This window comes from Lissotriton vulgaris, chromosome 11, assembly GCF_964263255.1.
Source record: "Lissotriton vulgaris chromosome 11, aLisVul1.2, whole genome shotgun sequence".
Classification (NCBI taxonomy): Eukaryota; Metazoa; Chordata; class Amphibia; order Caudata; family Salamandridae; genus Lissotriton; species Lissotriton vulgaris.
Genome location: NC_141699.1, coordinates 370,428,237 through 370,449,445, shown reverse-complemented (window position 1 = coordinate 370,449,445; position 21,209 = coordinate 370,428,237). Strand labels below are relative to the sequence as shown.

At 46.6% G+C, this 21,209-nt stretch overlaps 1 protein-coding gene across 2 annotated transcripts in view; it reads right to left on the bottom strand.

Annotated features, from left to right (window-relative positions):
* CNNM4 (cyclin and CBS domain divalent metal cation transport mediator 4) overlaps window positions 1-21,209 on the bottom strand; it is a 363,208-nt gene that overhangs the window by 53,876 nt on the left and 288,123 nt on the right. The window contains exons 5-6 of one of the 2 annotated variants that reach the window (XM_086943349.1): window positions 10,560-10,662; window positions 5,544-5,630 (exon numbers count right to left, since the gene is read on the bottom strand). In XM_086943349.1, coding sequence (XP_086799475.1) covers window positions 5,544-5,630; window positions 10,560-10,662 — 190 coding nt within the window. The remainder of the gene's footprint in view (window positions 1-5,543; window positions 5,631-10,559; window positions 10,663-21,209) is intronic. The other variant, XM_086943350.1, reaches the window with a different exon arrangement.

Genomic DNA, 21,209 nt, shown 5'->3' with positions numbered 1-21,209 from the left:
TGATTGGCAAACAGATCTATCTCTGGTTGCCCCCATTTTTGGAAGAATGGCTGCAGTATTTGGTCGTGCAGCTCCCATTTGTGTACTTGTTCTGACTGTCTGCTTAGGATGTCTGCTATCTGATTTTGAACTCCTGGTAGGTGTTCTGCTAACAGATAGATCTTTTGAGGAATGGCCCATCTCCAAATGTCCTGTGCTAGTTTGGATAGTTGGAGAGAGTGTGTCCCCCCCTGTTTTTGAATATAATACATTGCAGTCATGTTGTCTGTTCTGATCAGGACTGCCTTGCCTGTAATTTGTATTTGGAAAGCTTTTAGTGCTAGAAATACTGCTAATAGTTCTAGGTAGTTGATGTGCAGTTTCTTTTGCTGCACACTCCACTTCCCCTGCACTGTGTATTTGTCCATATGCGCTCCCCATCCTGAGAGCGATGCGTCCGCTGTTATTATCACTTGTGGAATTGGCTCTAGGAACGACCGTCCCTTGGAAATGTTTTCCGTGTTCCACCACTTCAGAGAGCGATACGTCCGGTCGTTTACCAACACCAGATCTGTAATCTGACCTTGAGCCTGATTCCACTGTGTCGCTAGACACTCCTGTAGTGGACGCATTTATAGTCTGGCATGTGGTATTAGCAGTATGCAGGAGGACATCATGCCTAATAGTTGCATAAACACTCTTGCTGGTAGTGAGTGTTGTGGTTGAAATCTTTGTATTAACCCGACCATTGTTTGTATCCTGATTGGGTTGGGGTATGCTATTGCCTTTTCTGTGTCTATCGTAGCCCCCAGGTATTGCTGAATCTGGTTTGGTTGCAGGTGTGATTTTTTGTAGTTCACCGTGAACCCTAGGTGGTGCAGCAATTGAATTGTCTTCTGTGTGTTGTGAAGACATTCTTCTTTTGACTTGGCCTTTATTAGCCAATCGTCCAAGTATGGGAAGACATGTATTTGTTGTCTTCTTAGGTGTGCTGCCACCACAGCTAGGCATTTTGTGAAAACTCTCGGTGCTGTTGTGACACCGAACGGAAGGACTTTGAACTGATAGTGTTGTCCTTCTAATACAAACCTTAGGTATTTTCTGTGGGCTTTGTGAATTGGGATATGAAAGTAAGCGTCTTTTAGATCCAGTGTAGAAAGAAAGTCCCCTTTCTTCAGTAAAGGGAGTACTTGTTGGAGCGTGACCATGTGGAAATGCTCCGAATTTATGTAAGCATTGAGAGGTCTGAGGTCTAATATTGGTCTTAGGGACCCGTCCTTTTTGGGGATCAGGAAGTATAGAGAGTATACTCCTGTTCCTTGTTGATCTTTTGGGACCTTCTCTATTGCATGCTTTTGTAGAAGTGCTAGTACTTCTTCTCTTAACAATGTCAGATGATCTTGACTCATTGGACGCTGTTTGGGGGGGATGTTTGGTGGGGTAGCTGTGAGTTCCAGGCAATAACCATGTTGGATAATTTGTCTCACCCACTTGTCTGATGTGATGTTCTCCCAGACAGGTAGGAACTGTGATAGACGTCCCCCGACCGGTGTTATGTGGTCTGGGGGGAGTTCTATGAAGTCACTGTTTTGGGGTTGAGGCGTTGCGGTTGTTATTATTTCTGCGGCCTCTACCCTTGTTGTTGTTACCTCTGTAACTGCCTCTTGAATTACCTCTGGGTGATGTTGGTGTGAAAGAGGTGGATTGCTGATTTGTTCCTGTATTCTTTGAGCCCCCTCTATAGGTGGATCTACGAAAGGAACCTCTTTGTGTTGGCTGTTGCAATGCTCCCATTGACTTAGCCGTTTCTGTATCTTTTTTCATTTTTTCTAAGGTCTCATCTGTGCTTGAACCAAACAGTGTGTTTTGATCAAATGGTTTGTTCAGTAGGGCCGTTTGTACTTCCTGTTTGAATCCTGAGATTCTAAGCCATGCATGTCTCCTTAACATGACACTGGTGTTGATAGATCTTGCTGCAGTGTCTGCTGCGTCTAGGGCGCACTTAATGGAAGTATTAGTTATTATTTTACCTTCCTGTATTAACTGATCTGCCTTTTTCTGATGTTCTTTGGGGAGATGTGTGATGAGTTTTTCTAATTCATCATAATGTGCCCTGTCATAACGTGCGAGTAGTGCCTGTGTATTGGCTATACGCCAGCTATTTGCCGCCTGTGATGCTACTCTTTTGCCTGATGCATCTATTAATTTTGACTCTTTATCAGGTGGAGGAGCCTCTCCTGTAGATAATGAGTTTGCTCTTTTACGAGCGTTTGAGACCACCAGCGAGTCTAGAGGTACATGCCCTTTAATAAATATTGGATCCTTTGGAGCCGCCTTATATTTTTTATCAATTCTTGGGTTTAACACCCTAGCCCTCACTGGGTCTTTGAATATTTCTTCTGTGTGACTGAGAAGACCCTTCAACATAGGAAAAGTACCTGATGTTCTTTGTGCATTAGGTAGCGTCTCTAACAGGAAATCCTCTATTTGAGGTTCTGTATGTATATCTACTTTATGATATTTTGCTGCCCTATTAATGAGCTGCACAAACCCTGTGTTATCATCAGGTGGTGAAGGCTTTGAGGGATATAACTCTGGGTCGTTGTCCTCATCTGACCCTACGTCATAATTCTCCCATGGGTCATCCTCATCTGGGATGGTTTCGTCATCCCCTTGAGGTTCTCCCTCCCCTAGATCACTGTCTACATCAGACTGAGGTGTAGATGGTCTTGGTGTGGAAGGTGTAGGAATATTTGGCCTAGTGTGAGGAATAGGAGAAGAGGGTGTGACTTTAGGTCGAGGAGAAGCAGGAGGAGTTATATTTGTCCCCATTGTTCTCTTTTTTGAATGAAGAGATTTATCTTCTGTCTGTTCATTCTTTCTCTTCTTCGTGACTACTTTGCCAGTTTGCGGATCGATAAACAAGATCTTTTGTTTGGGATCTGTCTGTTGCTCCTGAATCGGTACCGAAGGTCCTGGTTCCGAAAGGTGCTTATTTTTTCGATCGTCAGTGTTTGGTGTTTTCGGCACCGAATGTCTACTCGATTCCGACTTCCTGGGTATCGAGTGAATCTTGGACGACGAATCATATTTATGTTTCGACATGGAATGTTTCGATACCGAGCTTTCCCTTGTATGTAGCCTCGGTGCCGAAGTCGATGTCGCCCTTTTCTCGGATCCGACATGGTGGGAGTCCGAGTGTTTTGGTTTCAGTTTCGGTTTCGTTGCCGGGCCCGAGGGCGGGGCGTCGGAAACTTTTTTCTGCGGTTTGACCGGGCCCGAAGGCGGGGTCGTTACCGCACGGGGTCGGTTTTTCGGTAAGGGGACGTCGTCACTCACGGTTTGTTGCTCGATGAGTTCTTCAACCTCCGACTGGTCCCCTTCCGACCCCGACTGATCCTCTTCTTCCTCAATTTGCTCGTCTCCGAACAGCTCCGGGATCGCCTCCGACTGCATTCTGGAAACCTCGTGTCTTCGAGCTCGACGATTTCTAATCGTTAGCTTGGAGGAGAATGCTGCGCAGGCTTCGCAGTCCCTGGATTCGTGTTCAGGCGATAGACAGAGGTTGCACACCTCGTGTAGGTCCTTGTGTGGGAACTTAGCACCACACGTTGGACATTTTTTGAATGGAGTCCTTTCCATGGACCCCGGGCTTGACTGCGTCGAGAAAGGCCTCCTGTTCGTCGACGTAGATCCAAGTTTTTTCTCTTCGATTTTGAATTTGCAACGCGTCGGAATGGAAATGAAACGCGTTCGATAACAATACCGTCGAATTGGAAAGGGAATACGCGCCGATAAATCACTTTTCTCTGAAGTTGATCTGGAGCGTCTCGATCCTCATCCGAACCCGATGGCGGAAAAAAAACAATCTAAGGATGGAGCCGATGCCCATGCGCACTACCAACCAAGGGAGGAGTCACCAAGATACAAAAGACTCTCCAAGAGAAAAACAAAGTGCAATCATCCGAGCCCAACACCAGATGGCGATCTATTCATAATGTACCATCTGCAGCCCATATGCCTCGAACAGTAGACCAGATGAACCACTCGGAACATCCAAAAGCAGTCACTTACAGAATAATGAATTAACATCTGAACACATAACTTGTTGGATCCTCTAAACTCCTCTGTCCTTTCTGTAGCCTGATCCTCCAGCTTCAAGTTGCCCTTCAGAGTAGAAGAAGGGTTTACAAATCTAATTCATTCAATCTTCTTCCGACTGAGAGAAAAGTCTAAGTTGTAGGGCTTTCATGCTTGCATCATAGCAGAACAACCGTGCAGTATTCAGATGGTGAAGTCCCTGCTTCACTAACACTTATTCCGTGGCAAGCACCCAGAGTAGGGACACCAGTCTTTGTGAATAGTGCTCCAACCCCTTCACTTCAGGAGGACCAATCACAAGAAGCACTTTCCAGCCATGGAACACGTGGCACAACCACCATTCGATTTCCACCTCACAAGCAGAAGGTCAGACAGGTGAGCAGATACCCTATGTTTGGAGGCACGTCATTGGTCTTTGGCAGAAAGTCAATCCACACACTCTTCCAATGTCAGTGGCATAATAGCATTACTGAGAGAAGCAAAAGTAAAGAATGCAGATTATAGTTCAAGATGTCGGATGTGCTGCGCTTCAGCATTTAGGAGTGGATAATACATGTACAAATAAGTCTGCATGTGTGTTATTTCTAGCAACACCTCCCTCCAGCCTAAATACTTTAAATTTACACTGGATTGTTGCGTTAACTCTTAACACTCACCCTTCAGATGACGTCCTGCTGAAGTGTGAGGACATCTTTTTGTAAAACAAAACAAGGAGTGACAGACAGCACAGGGATCTCTAATCTGCTTTTTTTAAACATAGATAGCAATTTATGGTGCCTCTTGTAGTAATTCCCAAATCAACAGGTATCAGAATCTTACACCTGTTTGTTCATAGTGTGGTTACCACTTCAGTGAAGGAGTGGTAGCGCGTTTTTACTACATGGAAGCTCCATTTTAAGAGATAAATACTCGGCACGCATGCAAAGCAGTTGTATTTAACTTAAGGGTGACTTAAGGTTTTCGGTGTTAAAGAAAAAAACAACGGAATAACTTAACTGAGAGGTTAGGAAAATGCTACATGTATTGAAAGAAGCCTAACAATGGGATTGAACAACGACCCTATAAAAAGTTGACATCTGAATGGGATCAAGGAAATGTCCTTTTAAAGAAAGCAACTTGTAAAGAACAGCAACATATGCTCAATAAAGAGACAATCCTCTACAAAGGAGATTAGGGAAAGGCCCCTTACATAGAAGGTAGCCCCTATAGGTAAACAAAATCATAAACATTAGAAAAATGACCCAAGTTAAGAAAACGGTGTTTAGAGGAGGCAAACAGGACATGCCCCCCGTAAAAGTGGCGGACACCAATATGGCATAATGAAACATAGAGATGAGGGTCTTTGACTTGTTAGCGATATGGCCCATGGTGTAGGTAGCAGCTTTCTCTGCTTCCCAGGGGAGTAAGAAAGGTACAAGCAGAGCATTAAATGCAGGCCTCACTCCATGCACGATCGTTGTTACCTGTCAACCTGGCAAACAAAGAGCCTCTCTTTTGGGACTGGGAAGAGCCTCTCTTTAGGGACCGACGCTTGTGTGGAGATGGAGGTGCTGAGCAGGATAAAACAAAACATAATGGAGATATGAGAGAGAGAGAGAGAGAGGGGGATATGAGAGAGAGATATGAGAGAGATATGAGAGAGAGAGAGAGAGAGAGAGAGAGAGAGAGAGAGAGAGAGAGAGAGAGAGAGAGAGAGAGAGAGAGAGAGAGAGAGAGAGAGAGAGAGAGAGAGAGAGAGAGAGAGAGAGAGAGAGAGAGAGAGAGAGAGAGAGGCTGAAACAAAAAGAAATGCTATGGACAGTAATTTACAGAGCCAGATTAGAAACAGGTGAGGCATGTTTGAAGGGAAAGGGCAAAAGACGAGCAGAAATCAAAGAGAATGGAAGTCTGAGACAGGATGAGAGAGGCTAGAAAGAGAATGGACAAAACAGGATAGAAACAAAGAGCAGACTGGAGACAGTAAATTTGGAAACAACTAAGTTTAAAAGAAGTTGTCTACAAGACAGGACAGGCTTAAAAACAGCAGTGAGAAAAGAGCAGACAGACTAGAACCAAAGGAAACCAAGACTGGGAGGGAATAATGTTTCCATGCATTTGAATATGGGAAAGGGAGCAGCAGGGAAAATAATAATTTCTGTTATTAATTGAAAGGAGGCAATATAAGATTATCTATAGAGGGACATGAACACTGTAGTAGCTGCACAGTGATACTAAGTTAGACAATCGCTTCAAAATTGGAGTCCTGCTACACGATAAAGTTCAGTCCTTTTTCACCGGAATGTGTTTAGTCTAGTATTTGTCTCACCCCAAAAAAAGGATCTGCATTGTGATATGCACACAGAGACATAGTATCTACAGCTTTTTGTTTAATATACCATATCGCGTACCCGTCACACCCAACCTGTTTATAGACAGGACTTAATCACGACAGGTATGTTTTTGCACTTGTTTTCTATAGCAGGTTTTGTTGAAGAGATCAGACACCTCGGGCAAGAAAGCTTCCTGTGAATACCCTGTTACATTCCTTTGGCCAGAGCAGTATAGAGAGCTATTATGGATGCAGAACTGTGATGCTTTTCAATGTGGTACACAGGTTAAAATCTGCCTCATGAAAAAGATTATTGTTGCTTAGATTTTTACAGAAAGATTTTGTGCTCGTCTCTCAAAAACGTATTTTCCTACTATTATCAAGACTCGCCACAGCTTTACAGAGCTGGCTTGACTAATCCGTGACTCACTGGCTATGCATTTATACTATCCAGGTTTCATATAATTTGTGTGGATGTAGTCGTGTTATTTATGTATTATTTCCATCTGTTTAGAATAAAGTATTCAGTTCTGCTGAACAGATTGAGCCATTCTCCAACATATGTAGTGTTAGTTTGATTCTGCACTGCAAGTCCTGGCTGGGGGAGGGCATTTACACTAACCAGCAGCTATACTTGAAAACAACTGCAAGCACTGCTTATGCACCAGCCATGAGGTGTGCCAATTACCAGCTGTGTTTGTGTGTTCAGAACTCAGTGGTTGCCTGTCTGGACACCTTGTCCTGAATAATTTGTGTCAGAAAGCAGCCAGGCCATTAACTATTCCATTATAGGCACTGAGAGTGCACCTTGCCGTCTGGAAGCAGAGCAGTACAAAAAGAAATCACAGGTACACAAAAGGGGAAAGCAGAGCTGGAAAGAAAGAAGCAGGGCGGAGATGTCTAAATACATCAACAAAAAGATAAGATTGACGAATACTCGAGAAAGGGGGAGAATGGAATGAAAAGATAGAGGTAAAATCTGGGCTGGACAGCAAAAGGAAGAAAGAAATGTAAAAAAAACATACACATGAAGAAACATTATTGCAAGGCATAAATAAATTCTGCTTGGCAAAAGAAAGTAAGATCAGCAACTGTGAAAGGAGGAGCTGGAAGCAAAGGAGAGGAACAGAAGACATAACGCAGACTGCACAGGTGCCCCAAGAATGCCACAGTAAAAAAGCATAGGTAAGTGTTGAGCAAGCGAGCATTGAGGATAGGTATGAGCGGCAACACCGGAAACCTTCATGGACTTCTCTGGTACTAGAACATGCATGGGTGTGCGCGTTTCTGACAGAGGTGGCTGCCTTGACTCTGGGAGAGTGAGAAGTGCACAAAAGCGTTGATCTTTGAAAGCAATGTCCACGAGACTCCTGCAAGACGTCTGCAGGTTTCTTTGATATGGGATATCACTGGCTGTGAAAGATGGACAGTGAGAGCATTCACAAGTCCCTCTATCATTACAACAAACATGGTGTTTGAATGGGGCCGGAATAAGGTGATGCAAACTTGCACAGACTCCAGCAATCGATGACTGGACGAGCGAGGAAGACGTAATAATGTAACTCTTTTCGGCCTCTTGTGTGCATCACTAGCGGGGATATCAGCAGAGCTCTCTAGTGCCCCCGTTACATGCAAAGTTCACCCAGTCCACGTTTGTACTCTGCATGCTGGTTTGGTCATGAATGTTTAGTTGAATAAGCAGGACTACACATGCCTGAATGTTAGGGAAAAAAACACCTGGAAGAATTACTCAAGCATAGAGTTGGGAAACAAAGGTACGTCGGGTATGCCCAAAAGAATTCATCAATGATTGAGTCTTGCCCTTTGAGAATGATGCTGGCTGTATGATGGAGGTTGGTGGAACATCCTAACTATCTCTCATTCAAACGTATACATCCAATAAGTCCCCTGCATTAGAAACCAGATGTTCTGAAACACAGGTTGTCTTAAATCTGAAAGCATGCATTTCACTAAACCTTTGCTCTGTACTATGCCTCCAGCAAGAACAAGTTTTAAAGAGCACAATCGCCAAACTTGTGTAAGGCTCCTTTTGGAAAGTGGTTCGCAGGGGAAAGGAAGAGGAATCGCAGACCGTACGCCAGTTTTCTAGAATTTGTAGACTACACAGTGGCTAATTTTGGGCAGAAAACCGAAATCAAAATAACTAATCAATACCCATAGGCCCAAAGAGTGTTTAAGTGGAAAAAGGGCATGAGTGGATTCAGAGCACTTAAACATGCAAAGAGGTGCAAGAAAACCAGAAGATAAGAGCCCAAATCGAAAGGAGGAGCTAGAAAAGAAAATGGTTATTTTTAACAAGTGAAATGTGGCTCTGACTTGCAAGTTAAAAATGAAAATACACAAATGGTAATAAAGACAACAAAACATTGTTGAATCATTCAAAACACAATTGCAATCTACACTCTGGCATACATCTGCAGTTCTAAAAGTCAACATAACTGCAAATCATAGGTTACTCTACTGATCAAATCACATTTAGCTAAGCTATCCTTAACCAGACCAGTATGTAGCATGTCTACTGCAGCACAAGCACAAACAGATGTTACGTCATTCCCTGACCATCCAAGACCAATCACAGAAAACTGGTCGTTACCATCAAACTATAGTTCACTTGCAAAAAGTTCAATCATTCAAAGTACGAACCTGCTTCTATTGATTTACACTACCATCCATTCCATTAAGCCTTAAAACTACAATCATTCAATGAAGCAAAAGCAACCACCGTACACAATACCACAAGTCGAACTAGTCAATAACAGAAGGCAACCTGCGAAGAACCCATTCAAACAACCAAAGACCTTCACATTACACACAAACAGACCTCCAAATTACCTAGGCAACTGAACAAGAGACGTGAAAATGACGTTATCAGCCAACTCAGCCACTTGAATCAACTAAGTACTTAGCCACCTATTTCCCCACGTGACTCATATGCCTAATGCTCATGTGAACAATATGTCCTTAAACCCACTAACTTACACTATCCACCTACTCAAAGGCATGAACCAGATGAACCCACTGTTACCAGACAACCTACTCAAGCCAAAACAACCCACTGATGCAAAGCTCCCTACCCACCCCAAAAAATCACTCAAAGGCACCTTTGCTACCACTGCCACATAAGAACAAGCAGCCCAGAAAACCTGGTGTTACCCCGAAACGGATCCCAGGATGCTTGTTTCCGGTCCAGGGAAGACCTGGCTTGGCAGTTCGGTCTGGACTGTTGAGGCACAGGGTCAAGACTGATTGGCATATAGCTGGGTCTGAACGGGGGTGACAAAGTGAGCTAAAGAACGATGATGGATTCAACCCAGATCTGTGGCTGGGGGTGAGTGTCTGAAAAGTTTCAGCGTTCCGTCCATCTTCTCCTTGTGTTTAATTTGTTAGCTTAGAAAACCTACCCATCTCACAGTAAATGATGTAACAGAGAACATATTTTATTTGCTAAACTCTCCGCCTCAGTGTCGCCTGCTTCACCTAGCTATGTGACAAGAAATCAAGAGGTAAATCAGCAGATAATGGTCCACTTTTTTCTTTATACACCGTCTATTAGCGGGGATTAACCTGTAGACAAATGTTAACACCTTTTGCACGAAAGGAAATGGAAGTGCAGGGAGATAAAAGTTAACCACATAGTTTGATCAACCGGGGAAGCTAGATCTGTGACCAATGTGCTTTGGCTCCACAGCAAGAAATGTAACACTCATCGCAGATCAAAAGGATCATTTTGAAGAAACTATAAGGGAAATAGTCACAGCTAGTAGCAGAAGCCTTGAGCTTTTCAATGCACACTTAAAGCAAACAAATGATGGACATGCCTCTGTGCTCCATATTCCAGCTGCACTATTGGCTACTATATGGAAAGCCCTTATTCTATAAATCATCTGAAAGAAAACTATTTTATTGTGGGGTGTTCTTGTCACATGTGCTTTTACTAACCTGGTACAGACAGAACTAAGCAACAATCCCAACAACAACCTAAAGAGCTTCCAAGGATTTAAATAATCAGCAAACACCCTGAACGTTGCTCCCTCAGACCAGGTGTGACGCACACTACAAGATGGAGGTCAGGAGATGTTCTTATGGCAAGGAGGAATGGCAGCATATACAGCTCAATGACTTCCAGACTCAACATTGAGCTGTACCTTACCTGTGCAAGGGGGTCCACTGTTTAGTGCCATCACTCCATAGAAGGAAAAAGGGCCGGTCTCAAACTTCATGTTCTCCTTCCCGGCTTCCACCTCCACCTTGCCCTAGAAGGACAGAAGCACAAGGATACAAGGGAAAGGATTAATGTGATCTTTCTGTGGGGCGCAAAAGCAATGCAGTGGACTTCCGACATGAACCAATGTCACAAACTGTAGGTTTTACTACACAATCATCAAATTACAAAACATGGAAGAAAAAGAGGAATAGTATCTATCTGTGCTGTATAGTATGAGTGTGCGAGAGAGCTAGTGTGTGTGTGAAGCTTGCACAGCTGCTGGGCATGATGGTGCAAGTATAACTACTCTTGTACATTGTGTACTTATTTTGAAGGTTTTATATAGCGCTTGCTCCACCCGAGGGTATCAGAGCGCTTTACATAACAGAGGTAATATTCAGGGAAGCAGCAATAACAGTGTACGCAAAACAAATTCAATGGTTGGTTAGATACAGATTAGAGGAACCATTTAAAGTAATATAGTTTGAGGAGAATAAATGATATATGCAGAGCGTAAATTAAAAGAAATAATGTAGTAGCTATTTTACAGTGGGCAAGGAGGACATCGGTTGGAGGAACAAGAAAGGTTGAATACGGCAGTGGGGGAGAGAAAAGTCAGAAAAGGAGAGAAAGGGGCTACATTCTCCAATATTTAGTGAGGAAGTGTAATTTCAGTTTTTGTGAAAAGTTGGCATAGGAGGGGTTTCAGCGAAAGTCTTTGGGGAGGTCGTTCCAGATGGTAGGGGCCTTGCCAGAGAAGGAGCGGGATTGTGAGGAGCTTTTTTTGAGTAGAGGTTGTATGAGGAGAAGAGAGTTAGTACTTCTCAGAGTTCGTGTGCAGCCAGCTTTTTTAAGTTTGGCTGATAGGTAGGATGGAGTCTTCCGATAGAGGGCTTTGTGTGTGATGCAGGCAATTTTAAAGGAGGATCTACCTTCAATGGGGAGCCATTTGAGGGCCTTGAGGGCAGGTGAGATGTGGTCGAAACGATTACAGTTAGTAGTGAGTATGGCTGCGAGGTTGAGGACGGATTTGAAGGGGGCAAGGTAGATTTTGGGAGTACCAGAGAGAAGGGCATTTCCGTAGTCAATTTTGGAAAGGACCAGTGATTGGGTAATAACTTTGAGGTCTTCAGCCGGAATACAGGGTTTGATTTTTTTGAGATGCCGGAGTGTGAAAAGTGCACTTTTTGCTGAATTTTTAATATGGGAGTTAAGAGTAGGATTATTGTTGATGGTGATGCCGAGTGATTTGACAGATCAGCAAGGGAGAGAGGGCAGTTTGGGGCGTGAGATCCGCGATCCATGATTGAAAGGGGAGAGGGTTGTTTTTGGGCAAGAAGAGGATGATCTCAGTTTTGTTAGGATTGAGTTTAAGATGGTTGTTGTGGAACCAAGTTTGGATCTTGGTTATTGTTGTGTTGAGGTGTAGGATGTCAGAATGGGATTTTATTTTATAGTACAGTTGAGTGTCACCAGCGTACAGGTGATAATTGATTTTGGCTTGTTTAAGTATCAAGGTAAGGGGTTCAATAAAGAGGTTAAAAAGAGCAGGAGAGGATAGTTCCTTGTGGTACGCTGAGGGAGACAGGAGTTGGGCTAGAGAGGGAGTTTTGAATTTTAATTTGTTGTGTTTTATGTTGGAAGTAGGAGGTGAACCAGTTAAGGACAGTGCCATTAAAGCCAAAACGATCTTTGAGTGTATTGAGTAAGGTAGGGTGGTACACTGTGTCAAATGCAGCGGTGAGGTCAATACGTATGAGTAGGAAAGTCTCACCCTTGTCCAGGGCAAGGTGTATGTCATCGACTATGTTGAGTAGTGCAGTTTCAGTGCTACAACCTTTGCGGAAACCAGATTGCAGGGGGTCAAGTAGGTTGAAGGTGTTAATGTGATTGTTCAGTTGAAGGAGGACGCACTTTGAGAGCTTTGGAGAGGAGGGAAAGGTTGGAGCTAGGGCGGAGATTGTTGGGGTCATTAGGGTCAGTTTTAGGATTTATGGGAATGGGAGTGATTTGTCCGGGTTGAAGGGAGGGGGGAACATTTCCTGTTGAGAGGGAGGCGTTAATGATGGTGGTCCAATAGGGGACAATGATATGCTTGAGATCTTGGACAAGGGAGGAAGGGAGAGGGTCTTTAGTGTGTGAGGACGGTTTGAGTTTTGATAGGATGTTGAAGACTTCCCGTTCAGAAAAGGATTGGAAGGTAAACCATGAGGCGTTATTTTTACGCGGGTTGATAGAAAGGGAGGGTTCAAGGGGGTATGGGAGGGGAGGATGAGTGAGGGTGTCAGGGGAGAATTCAAGGGGGGAGATTAGGTGTAGTATCATGGGGGTGTTGAGGGTTGAACGATCAATGGGTATCAAGGACGGTACAGTCAATTTTGGCAATTTTTTGGGAGAAAAAGTTGTCAATTTCTTCACATTGGCTAATAGAGGCCACTGGGTTGGGTGGTGCAGGGGAGGTTTGGTTTCTAATAATGTTGAACAATTCTCTAGGTCTGTTTTTGGCATGTGAGAGTTGTAGGCGGAAGAAAGAAGCTTTTTCTGAGAAGATGTGTTTTTTGTAAAACGATCTGGAAGTTCTAAGGAGAGCAAGGTAGGATGGCCTAGGGTGTTGTCTCCATGTTCTTTCCGCTAATCTGAGTGCGCGTCTCTCTTTATTAAGGTCGAGGGTGAACCATGATTTGGAGGGGTTGTTTTTTAGCGTTTTACTTTTCAGCTGGGCGAGCTGGTCTAAAACCTCTGAGACAGTTTTGTTAAAGTGTTCCGTGAGTTGATTAAGGTCTGTAGAGGGGGAAGGGGGGAGGGGGGGGTGAGCATCAGACGGGATAGGAGTTTCAGTTCGAGGGCGCCGGGGGGGGGGGGGGGGGGGGGGGGTAGGACGAGATTTGCTTAAGACTTCTGGTCATAATTGAAGTTTTGTTGCTTTTACTAGGGGCAGGTGGAGCTGGAGGGGAGATTGTGAACAGAATGAGATGGTGTTCAGACCAGTCAATAGGGATGATGTTGGCTACGGATATCAGATCAGGGTTGGTAATGATGGTGTCAAGAATGGCTCCTTTGGCGTGAGTAGGGGAGTGGCAGAGTTGCTTGAGGTCACTAATCTCAAGAAGGTTATTAAGAAGGTTGATTGAGGGGTCATCAGGTTCATTCCAGTGCAGGTTAAGATCTCCTAGGAAGATATTACTGGAGTTGAAGAGTAGTGATTTAGTTAGAAGGTCCGAGGGTTCTTCGGCAAAAGGAAGGGGTTCACCTGGAGGGTGACAGATATTATGAACTTGAATTGCGGGGGAGCTTTTCATTTTAAGTTCGGCTCCTAAGTATTCAAAGGTTGAATAGTCGTTGTTAGTGATTGGGGAAAGATGAAGTTCTTTTTTAAAAATTATTGCTAGTCCTCCACCAATTATTTTTAGTCTGTCTTTTCTGAGAATAGAGTAGCCAGGGGGGCCAGTAGGTCGAGGATGGGGGTAGAGTGGTCTTTGATCCAGGTTTCGGTGAGGAATGCAATGTCTGTGTCTTCATTAAGAATGGTTTCAGAGATATTGGTTGCATGCCGGACGGCCGAGCCGGAAACTCACGAGCATGCAGGTGAGGGGTTTAGGGTTGTTGCTAGGGGAGGGGAGTAGTTCAAAGGAGGTGAGTTGAGGCGGGGGTCTTGGGGAGTTAGGATAGTCGGGGGTTCTGCTCATCCCCAGGATTACAGGGATCTTGGAGTGAGGGGAGGGTGGATCTTTAGGCAAGGGTTTAATAATGTATGTGTTGCAGAGGACGGAGAGATCGTGGGCAGAGTAGGTATTCGAGGTTCGAGGGGGTCTGAGGGAGCGGGGTAGGAGAGGCGTTGCTGACCAATATTTTGGCAAAGGACATTTTTGAAGGTTGGCGTGAGGAGCAGTGGACCAGGTGGGGCAGGCTGTGGGTTTATTGGCTTTGAGCCAATTGAAATCTTTTCTGAGTAGGGTAAGTTAATTAACCAAGGTGGAGAGATTTAAGTCCAAGTTACGAAGTGTTTGGTTAAGGGTGGAGAGAAGGGAGTTGGGGGTGCTTGGAATGGAGGGGAGTTGTGGACGGATTGGTAAGGGAGGGATGATTTATAGCTAGGGGATAATGGTAATCCCAGACGATTTAACGTAAGGAGTTCAGTGTTAGGAGGGGGGTTGGGGAAGGCCACGGAAGGGGGAGGGTTGTGGACGGGGGTGGGGTGTGGACTGGGGTTGGGGGGAAGAGATGGGCATGATATCAGATGGACTGGTGGGGGGATAGGCCTGATGTCAGACGGACTGGAGGGGAGAGGGGGGAAAGGTGGAGACGTGAGGGGAAAGTGTGAGGGGCAAAGGGGGATGTGGTAGTGACGTACTGAGTGGGGGTGAAGTTAGTGGAGGAAAGGGCAAGGGTATGAGGGGCTGTGGGCATTATGGGGCCGTTTGGAGGGGAAGGAGGGGTGCAAGGGAGGAGATGGGGAACTGGAGGTGGGCTGTCATTAGGGGTCGAGGGAGTTTGGTGGAGTGTCGGGGGGATAGGAGGGGGGCTGGTTTCAGGGAGGGAGGTGGGATAGAGGTAAAATAGATGGAAGTGTCATTACGGACGGGAGAGTCCAGGGGGAGTTGAGTTTGTCCCAAAGAGGCGGCGGGGGACTGGTAGGTGGCATGGGATGGAACAGGTGAGGGGATGGGGGAGTGGATTGCGACAGGGGAGAGTTCAATGAAGGGGATGTTGTTAGGGAGGGGGTTTCGGCATTGGGGTGGAGGTGGGGAGCTGGGAGGGGTTGAGGACTTGAGGGGGTGTTGGGGAGGAGGGGGTAGAGACAGCTGGGCAGAAAGAGTGCTGAATATAAGTTCAAAAGTTGTGAGGTACTGTTCAGAAGCTTGGATCAGGATGTTTCCAGTTTTGTAGATGGAGATAGATATTTCACCAGGGAAATGAGAGGTAAGTGAGGTAGTGAGTTTGTAGCCGTGGCTTATTTTTATTGCGCTAGAAATTGGGAGGTGTCGTAAGAAGGTGCTCTTCCATTTGGAGGGGCATTTGGTGTAGAATATATAGTTCATTTTAATGGGGGACGTGGGGCTGTGGTAGTTGTCTTCGAAAAGGGTTTCAGGATGTCGGATTAGGAGTTTGTGATTAAGGTTCTTTTTGGCAATTTTAGAGAGGTAGGGAGGGTATGGGATGGTCCAAGAGTTAGGTCCATGTTTGGTGAGGGCGGGATGTTTGTCAGTAAGGGCAGGAGGAGGGCATGGAGCATATGCGGTATTGAGGTGGGACATGATGATGAGGTTTTAGCTGGGGAAGACTAGGCAAGTAGGTTAACGAAGGGGGGAAGGATTAGAGGCGGGGGGATAGGTAAGAGCACGAGGGGAGAGGGTGTGGAGAGGGGTGGGTGGTTAGTAAAGGAGGTCCCTTGGCCGCGCTGCGTGGGGGGGGGGGGGGGGGGGGGGGGAGGCAGAGGTTGACTCCCAGGATGGTGTATGGAGCTAATCAGGCAGGGGAGGGGGTAGTGGTTTGTGACAAGGGATGAGTGGAGGTAAGCAGGAGGGATGAGGTGCGGTAAGAATCAGAGCTCGAGTATACAGTAGTGTAATTCAGTGGAAATGTAGGAAGTGAGGCATAACAGCGGAAATAATAAACATAATATGAAGAGGTAATCAGGAGGTAGGTAGGAGGGATGGGGTGCGGTAAGATTCAGAGATTCGAGTATACAGTGGTGCAGTTCAGAGGAGATGCAGAAAGTGTAGCACAACAGCGGACATATTAAACATAGCATCATGGCATGACAGAAATACCAGCGGAAATAATAAACATAGCATCATGACAGACAGTTAATGACGTATACAAAGTCGAAGGTCCATAACAGGTGCATTAAAGTGCATATGACGGTGGATCAAATTAAATAGTAAAAAGGTGCTTTTAGTGAGAGTGAGTGAGAGGGAAGGGATACTAGCATGTGGGTGAAAGCATCCATACATACAGTTCAAAGTACAGGCTGATTGGATTAAGTAACAGACCGGAGAAATGAGAAAAGAGGAGAGCTCGTGGGAGCGGAAGAAGAAAGTGTGAGTGAAAGGGGAAGGTCTCATGGTGGACAGAGCAGAACAGAAACGAGCGAGTGGGGAGGAGATAGATGGGAGGGAGGGGGATTAATGGGTGGGGAAATTAATGGATGGGGAGGGTAAAGAGTGACAGGAAAGAAGGAAAAGGTTAGGGTAGGAGCTTTAAAGCACTGGTGTGATGCGTGGCGGAGAGCAAAATAGGTAGCAAAGGTATACAATGGTATTACAGTGTGCATGTGCATGCATTTAGCATCTGCACGGCTGATAGCCATGGTATATAATGTGAGACTCAGCTTTTGTCTTGCACAGCTGCTATTGGGGCTGCTCCTGCCTATTTTGGACCATGTGTGCACTGCACGACTGCTGGGCAAGCTGAATTCATGTGTGTCGTGCTCTGCTGCTGGTACTGTGACTGTGCAGTTGTTTATAGCTTCTCCTGATTGTGTGTGTATACATACACTATGTAGTTAATAGAACATCTATGTAACATGCTATGTGTGACCGATGTAGAGTGAGGGGAGGGACCATGATTCACAGGAGGGGAAGACTTGAGTGAGTAATGACCCTCCCCCAACAATGGTAATAAGTGGAATACACTCTCAAGCATCTTAATATATATATGGTTAGAAGCCCTGCAATAATCATATCTGAAGTAGACAATGATCTACTGCCTGAAAATATCCACAAGACTCCTCGTAGATCGAGTATTTCTCAGCAGACAAATGGCATCAGCTCATTGTGATTAAAGAATTCCCTTTTTTTAAAATTATTTTTATTGTGATTAAAAACAGTCCACTCATGGCAGCAACTCTCAGAACACATGGTAGTAAAACACAGTATCTCAGAGGGGTACCATATTCACCTTCTAAGAACCCAGGCATTTGGTGGATGCGGTTCCATCTATGTAGCTGGACCTTCCATATGGTCGCTCTCATATCAATTCTCTAGGATCTATTCTAGTCACATGTGCGCCCAACATCCCTCTGCTCTCATTCCACTTTCCTCAGACTTCCGTCCATTTATGTGGACAACCTCTACTTTCATATACCACTCTCTATGCCTACATACACCAATCCACATTGGTCTTCCATTCCCTCAATGTCGAGGGGATAACACTCCCCACAACCTAGCTATATTGTGCTAGGCTACAACAAAGCTCAGGGTGACCTAAAGTTTATCTGCAGCCGGCAGATTTGTTGTCTTCCACTCATTCAGAGAACTCCCAATATTTAATCATTATTTTTTTTTCACAACAGGTTTTATTGATTGATTAGGCAAGGGATAATTACAGTTTTCCACAATCAGGAAGGCACTGTCAAGTAGCAAAGCACATTTCAATATACATGCAACCCAATCAATTGAAGGGAAAAAAGAAAAAGAAAAGGGAAAAAAAAACCCTACCACCCCCAGCCACCCAAACTACCCAGTGTCCCATCTACCCACCCCTTATCCCACCCTAACCCAATTCACGTGATCACAACAGCTCCATCAATTGATCATATTACAGCAATCATCGAGTGTCACTCTAGGCCTGGAGGTCCTCTACTGTAGGCAAGCCATCGTCCGGGGCAGCCGGAGGCTCCAGAGTCAAACCCCTGTAGTATGCCCACCGTTTCCAGATTTTAAAGTGTTTCCGTGGGCACCCTCTGGCCTCAAACACGGGTTGCTCCAATCCCATAAAGTAATCAAGACCTGCCTTCCAGACCCCCAGTGGCGGAGCCCGGTCACTCTTTCAAGCCCTCGCCAGGTCCCGCTTAGCCACCACCAGACCCAACAGCAGAAGGTGACGTTTGTAGATATTCCCGCCCACATTCTCCAAAACGTGTAGAAGACCCAACCGGGGGGGAGCGGGGGAGATCCCACCCCAGCACTTCCGACAGACAGCTCCAAACCCTGTGCCAGAACCGTGTCAGACCAACACAAGACCACACCGTGAGCAACAGCATACCTCTCTCAGTCCCACAACGCAGGCACTCTGGGGATGCAATCAGGCCCGCCCTCCACAATCTCTCCCGGGTATAGTATGCCCTGTGTAGATATTTAAACTGGATCAGTCGGAGACGTACTGCGATTGCAGCCCCACGTGGTGACTCCAAGGCCTCCCTCCAATCGTCCTCATCTAAGGGGCCAACATCTTTTTCCCAAGAGTCTTTGAGCGGGAGCAAAGAAGCGGAGCAATGAGTGACTAGGGTTTGATAAATTCGGGACACCTTCTTGTCTCCCAGGTCTCCCATAAAGATTTTGGCTTCCACTGGACTGAATTCCGGCAGTTGCTCCAGGCCGACCAAGCTTGGAGCAAGCGCATGGCCGAATTGCAAGTATTTAAAGAATTGGGATTTGGGCATGTGAAATTCCGAGCTAAGGTCCTGAAAGGATTTAAGTGTAGTCCCAGTCAGAACATGTCCAAGGGAAGAGATTCCAATGGAATCCCAGCCACCAAATCCCGGTAACGAGGACAAAGCGGGAAGTAGTCCGTTCTTCCACAATGGTGTCTCCGCTGTCAATTTACCCCACCATCCCATGCGGCACAACGCCTGGCACCAGATCATGAAGACCACCTGTGTGGCCCGAGGCAATTCTTTCCGCAGCCTGGCCGAATACAGTAGTGTGTGGAGCGTGGTGTCGCCCATCAACGAGCGCTCGAGGGCATATGCAGGGTCTCCTCTATCGCCGTACCACCACTCGTTAAGAACTAATAGGTGGGAGGCCTGATAGTAAGATAAGAGGTCCGATGTGGCCAGCCCTCCACAGTAAGTGGACAGGAAGCATGCCCGCAGTGCCACCCTGGCGGCGCCCCCTGCCCATAGAAAGCGGCCCAGTACTGAGTTGACCCGACGAAACCACTGTGGGTCTATCTTATATGGGTGGTTCTGTAATTGGTACAGCACGCGCGGGAGTGCGACCATTTTGAAAATCGCAGACCTTCCAAAGATTGTAAGAGGCATCCGGGACCACGTCTTGATGTCTGCGTGGACCTTCTCCCATACCGGTAGCACGTTGCGCTCCCACGCTATGTCAGCGGACTCGGACAGGAAGACTCCCAGATATTTCAGTCCCCCAGCTGCCACCTGTAATGCCGACGCCCAGGGGTAGACACCGGAACCCCCGCCCAGTACCCAAAGGGTGGACTTACGTGGATTGAGGAAGAGCCCCGACACCTCGCCGAATATGCGCATAATCGCCAAGATACGGGGGCCAGACCGGTTGAGGTCTGTAAGAAAGAAGAGGATATCATCCGCATAGAGTGCAATTCTATCGGAGAGTCCCCCACTCCACACAAAGCCGCGAAGCTGTGCATCAATACGTACCCAAGAAGCCAGGGGCTCCATGGCCAACGCAAAGAGGTAGGGGGACAGTGGGCACCCTTGCCGGGTCCCCCGGCCTACCGAGAATCTCTCCGAGATCGCCCCGGACACCCGCACGGAAGCAGTTAAATCAGTGTACAGTAGTTTGACATAGGAAATAAACACTGGGCCTAGGTTAAGGCGTGGTAGGAGGGCGAATAGGTAGGTCCAGCTGACCGAGTCGAATGCCCTATCTATGTCCGCTAGCAATAAGGCCGCCCGCTCCACAGAAGCCCTTATGGCGTCGATGGCCGTCTGCGCTCGCCTGATGTTGTGCCGTGTCGCCCTATGCGGCATGAAGCCCGCTTGATCCGGATGTACCAGGTCAGCCACGTATGGGAGGAGGCGATTAGCAAGAGCTTTTGCCAGTAATTTAGCCTCAAAGTTGAGTAGGGATATGGGGCGATACGATTCGTGACGGTCTGGGGGCCTACCGGGCTTCTGAAAGCCCACAACTTCGGCATGGCGCCAGTCTGCTGGCATGCAACCCCGTTCCGTCGCCAACTCCAGCGCTTCCCTATAATGGGACCCTAATTGAAGATGAAACTTTTTATAAAATTCACAGGGAAAGCCACTTGGTCCGGGCGCCTTCCCCGTGTTGAGTTGCCCCAAAGCCTCACCCAGCTCCTCTGCTGTGAGGGGAAGGTCCAGGGATTTCCTTGTGTCATCGGAAACAGCCCGGGGGGGGCAGATCCGCAATAAATTTGTCAATCGCATCAGCCGGGAGGCAGTCTCGTTGAGCATATTGGTCTGCGTAATAGTGGGCAAAACTCGCCGCCAAAGCAGCTGGGTCTGTAATAGAAACTCCCTCCCCTTCCGTGAGACCCGGCAATGTAACTGGTTGCATAACCTATGGAGCATAGCACAGGACGTATCTCCCCACTGATACACCCTGCTCCGTGTGGCCAGCCATGCGTGCCGAGCCTCGTCCATCAAAATAGATGCGTAGGACTGTTGTGCCTGCAGGAGCAACCGAACCGCCACCCCGTCCCCCTCTCTCCAACACCGCTGTTCTAGGCGTTCAACCTGCGCCGCGACAATAGCCTCCCAACGACGACGACGGGCGGCCGCGCACCACGCTATATCTACGCCTCTCAGTGTGGGCTTCAGCCTCTTACGATCCATGCAGACATCCATAACATCGTTCCAGTCACCGCCCAGCACGCACAGCCAGGGATTCCGGGATGTCCGCCCACACTTCAAACAGCCGTTCA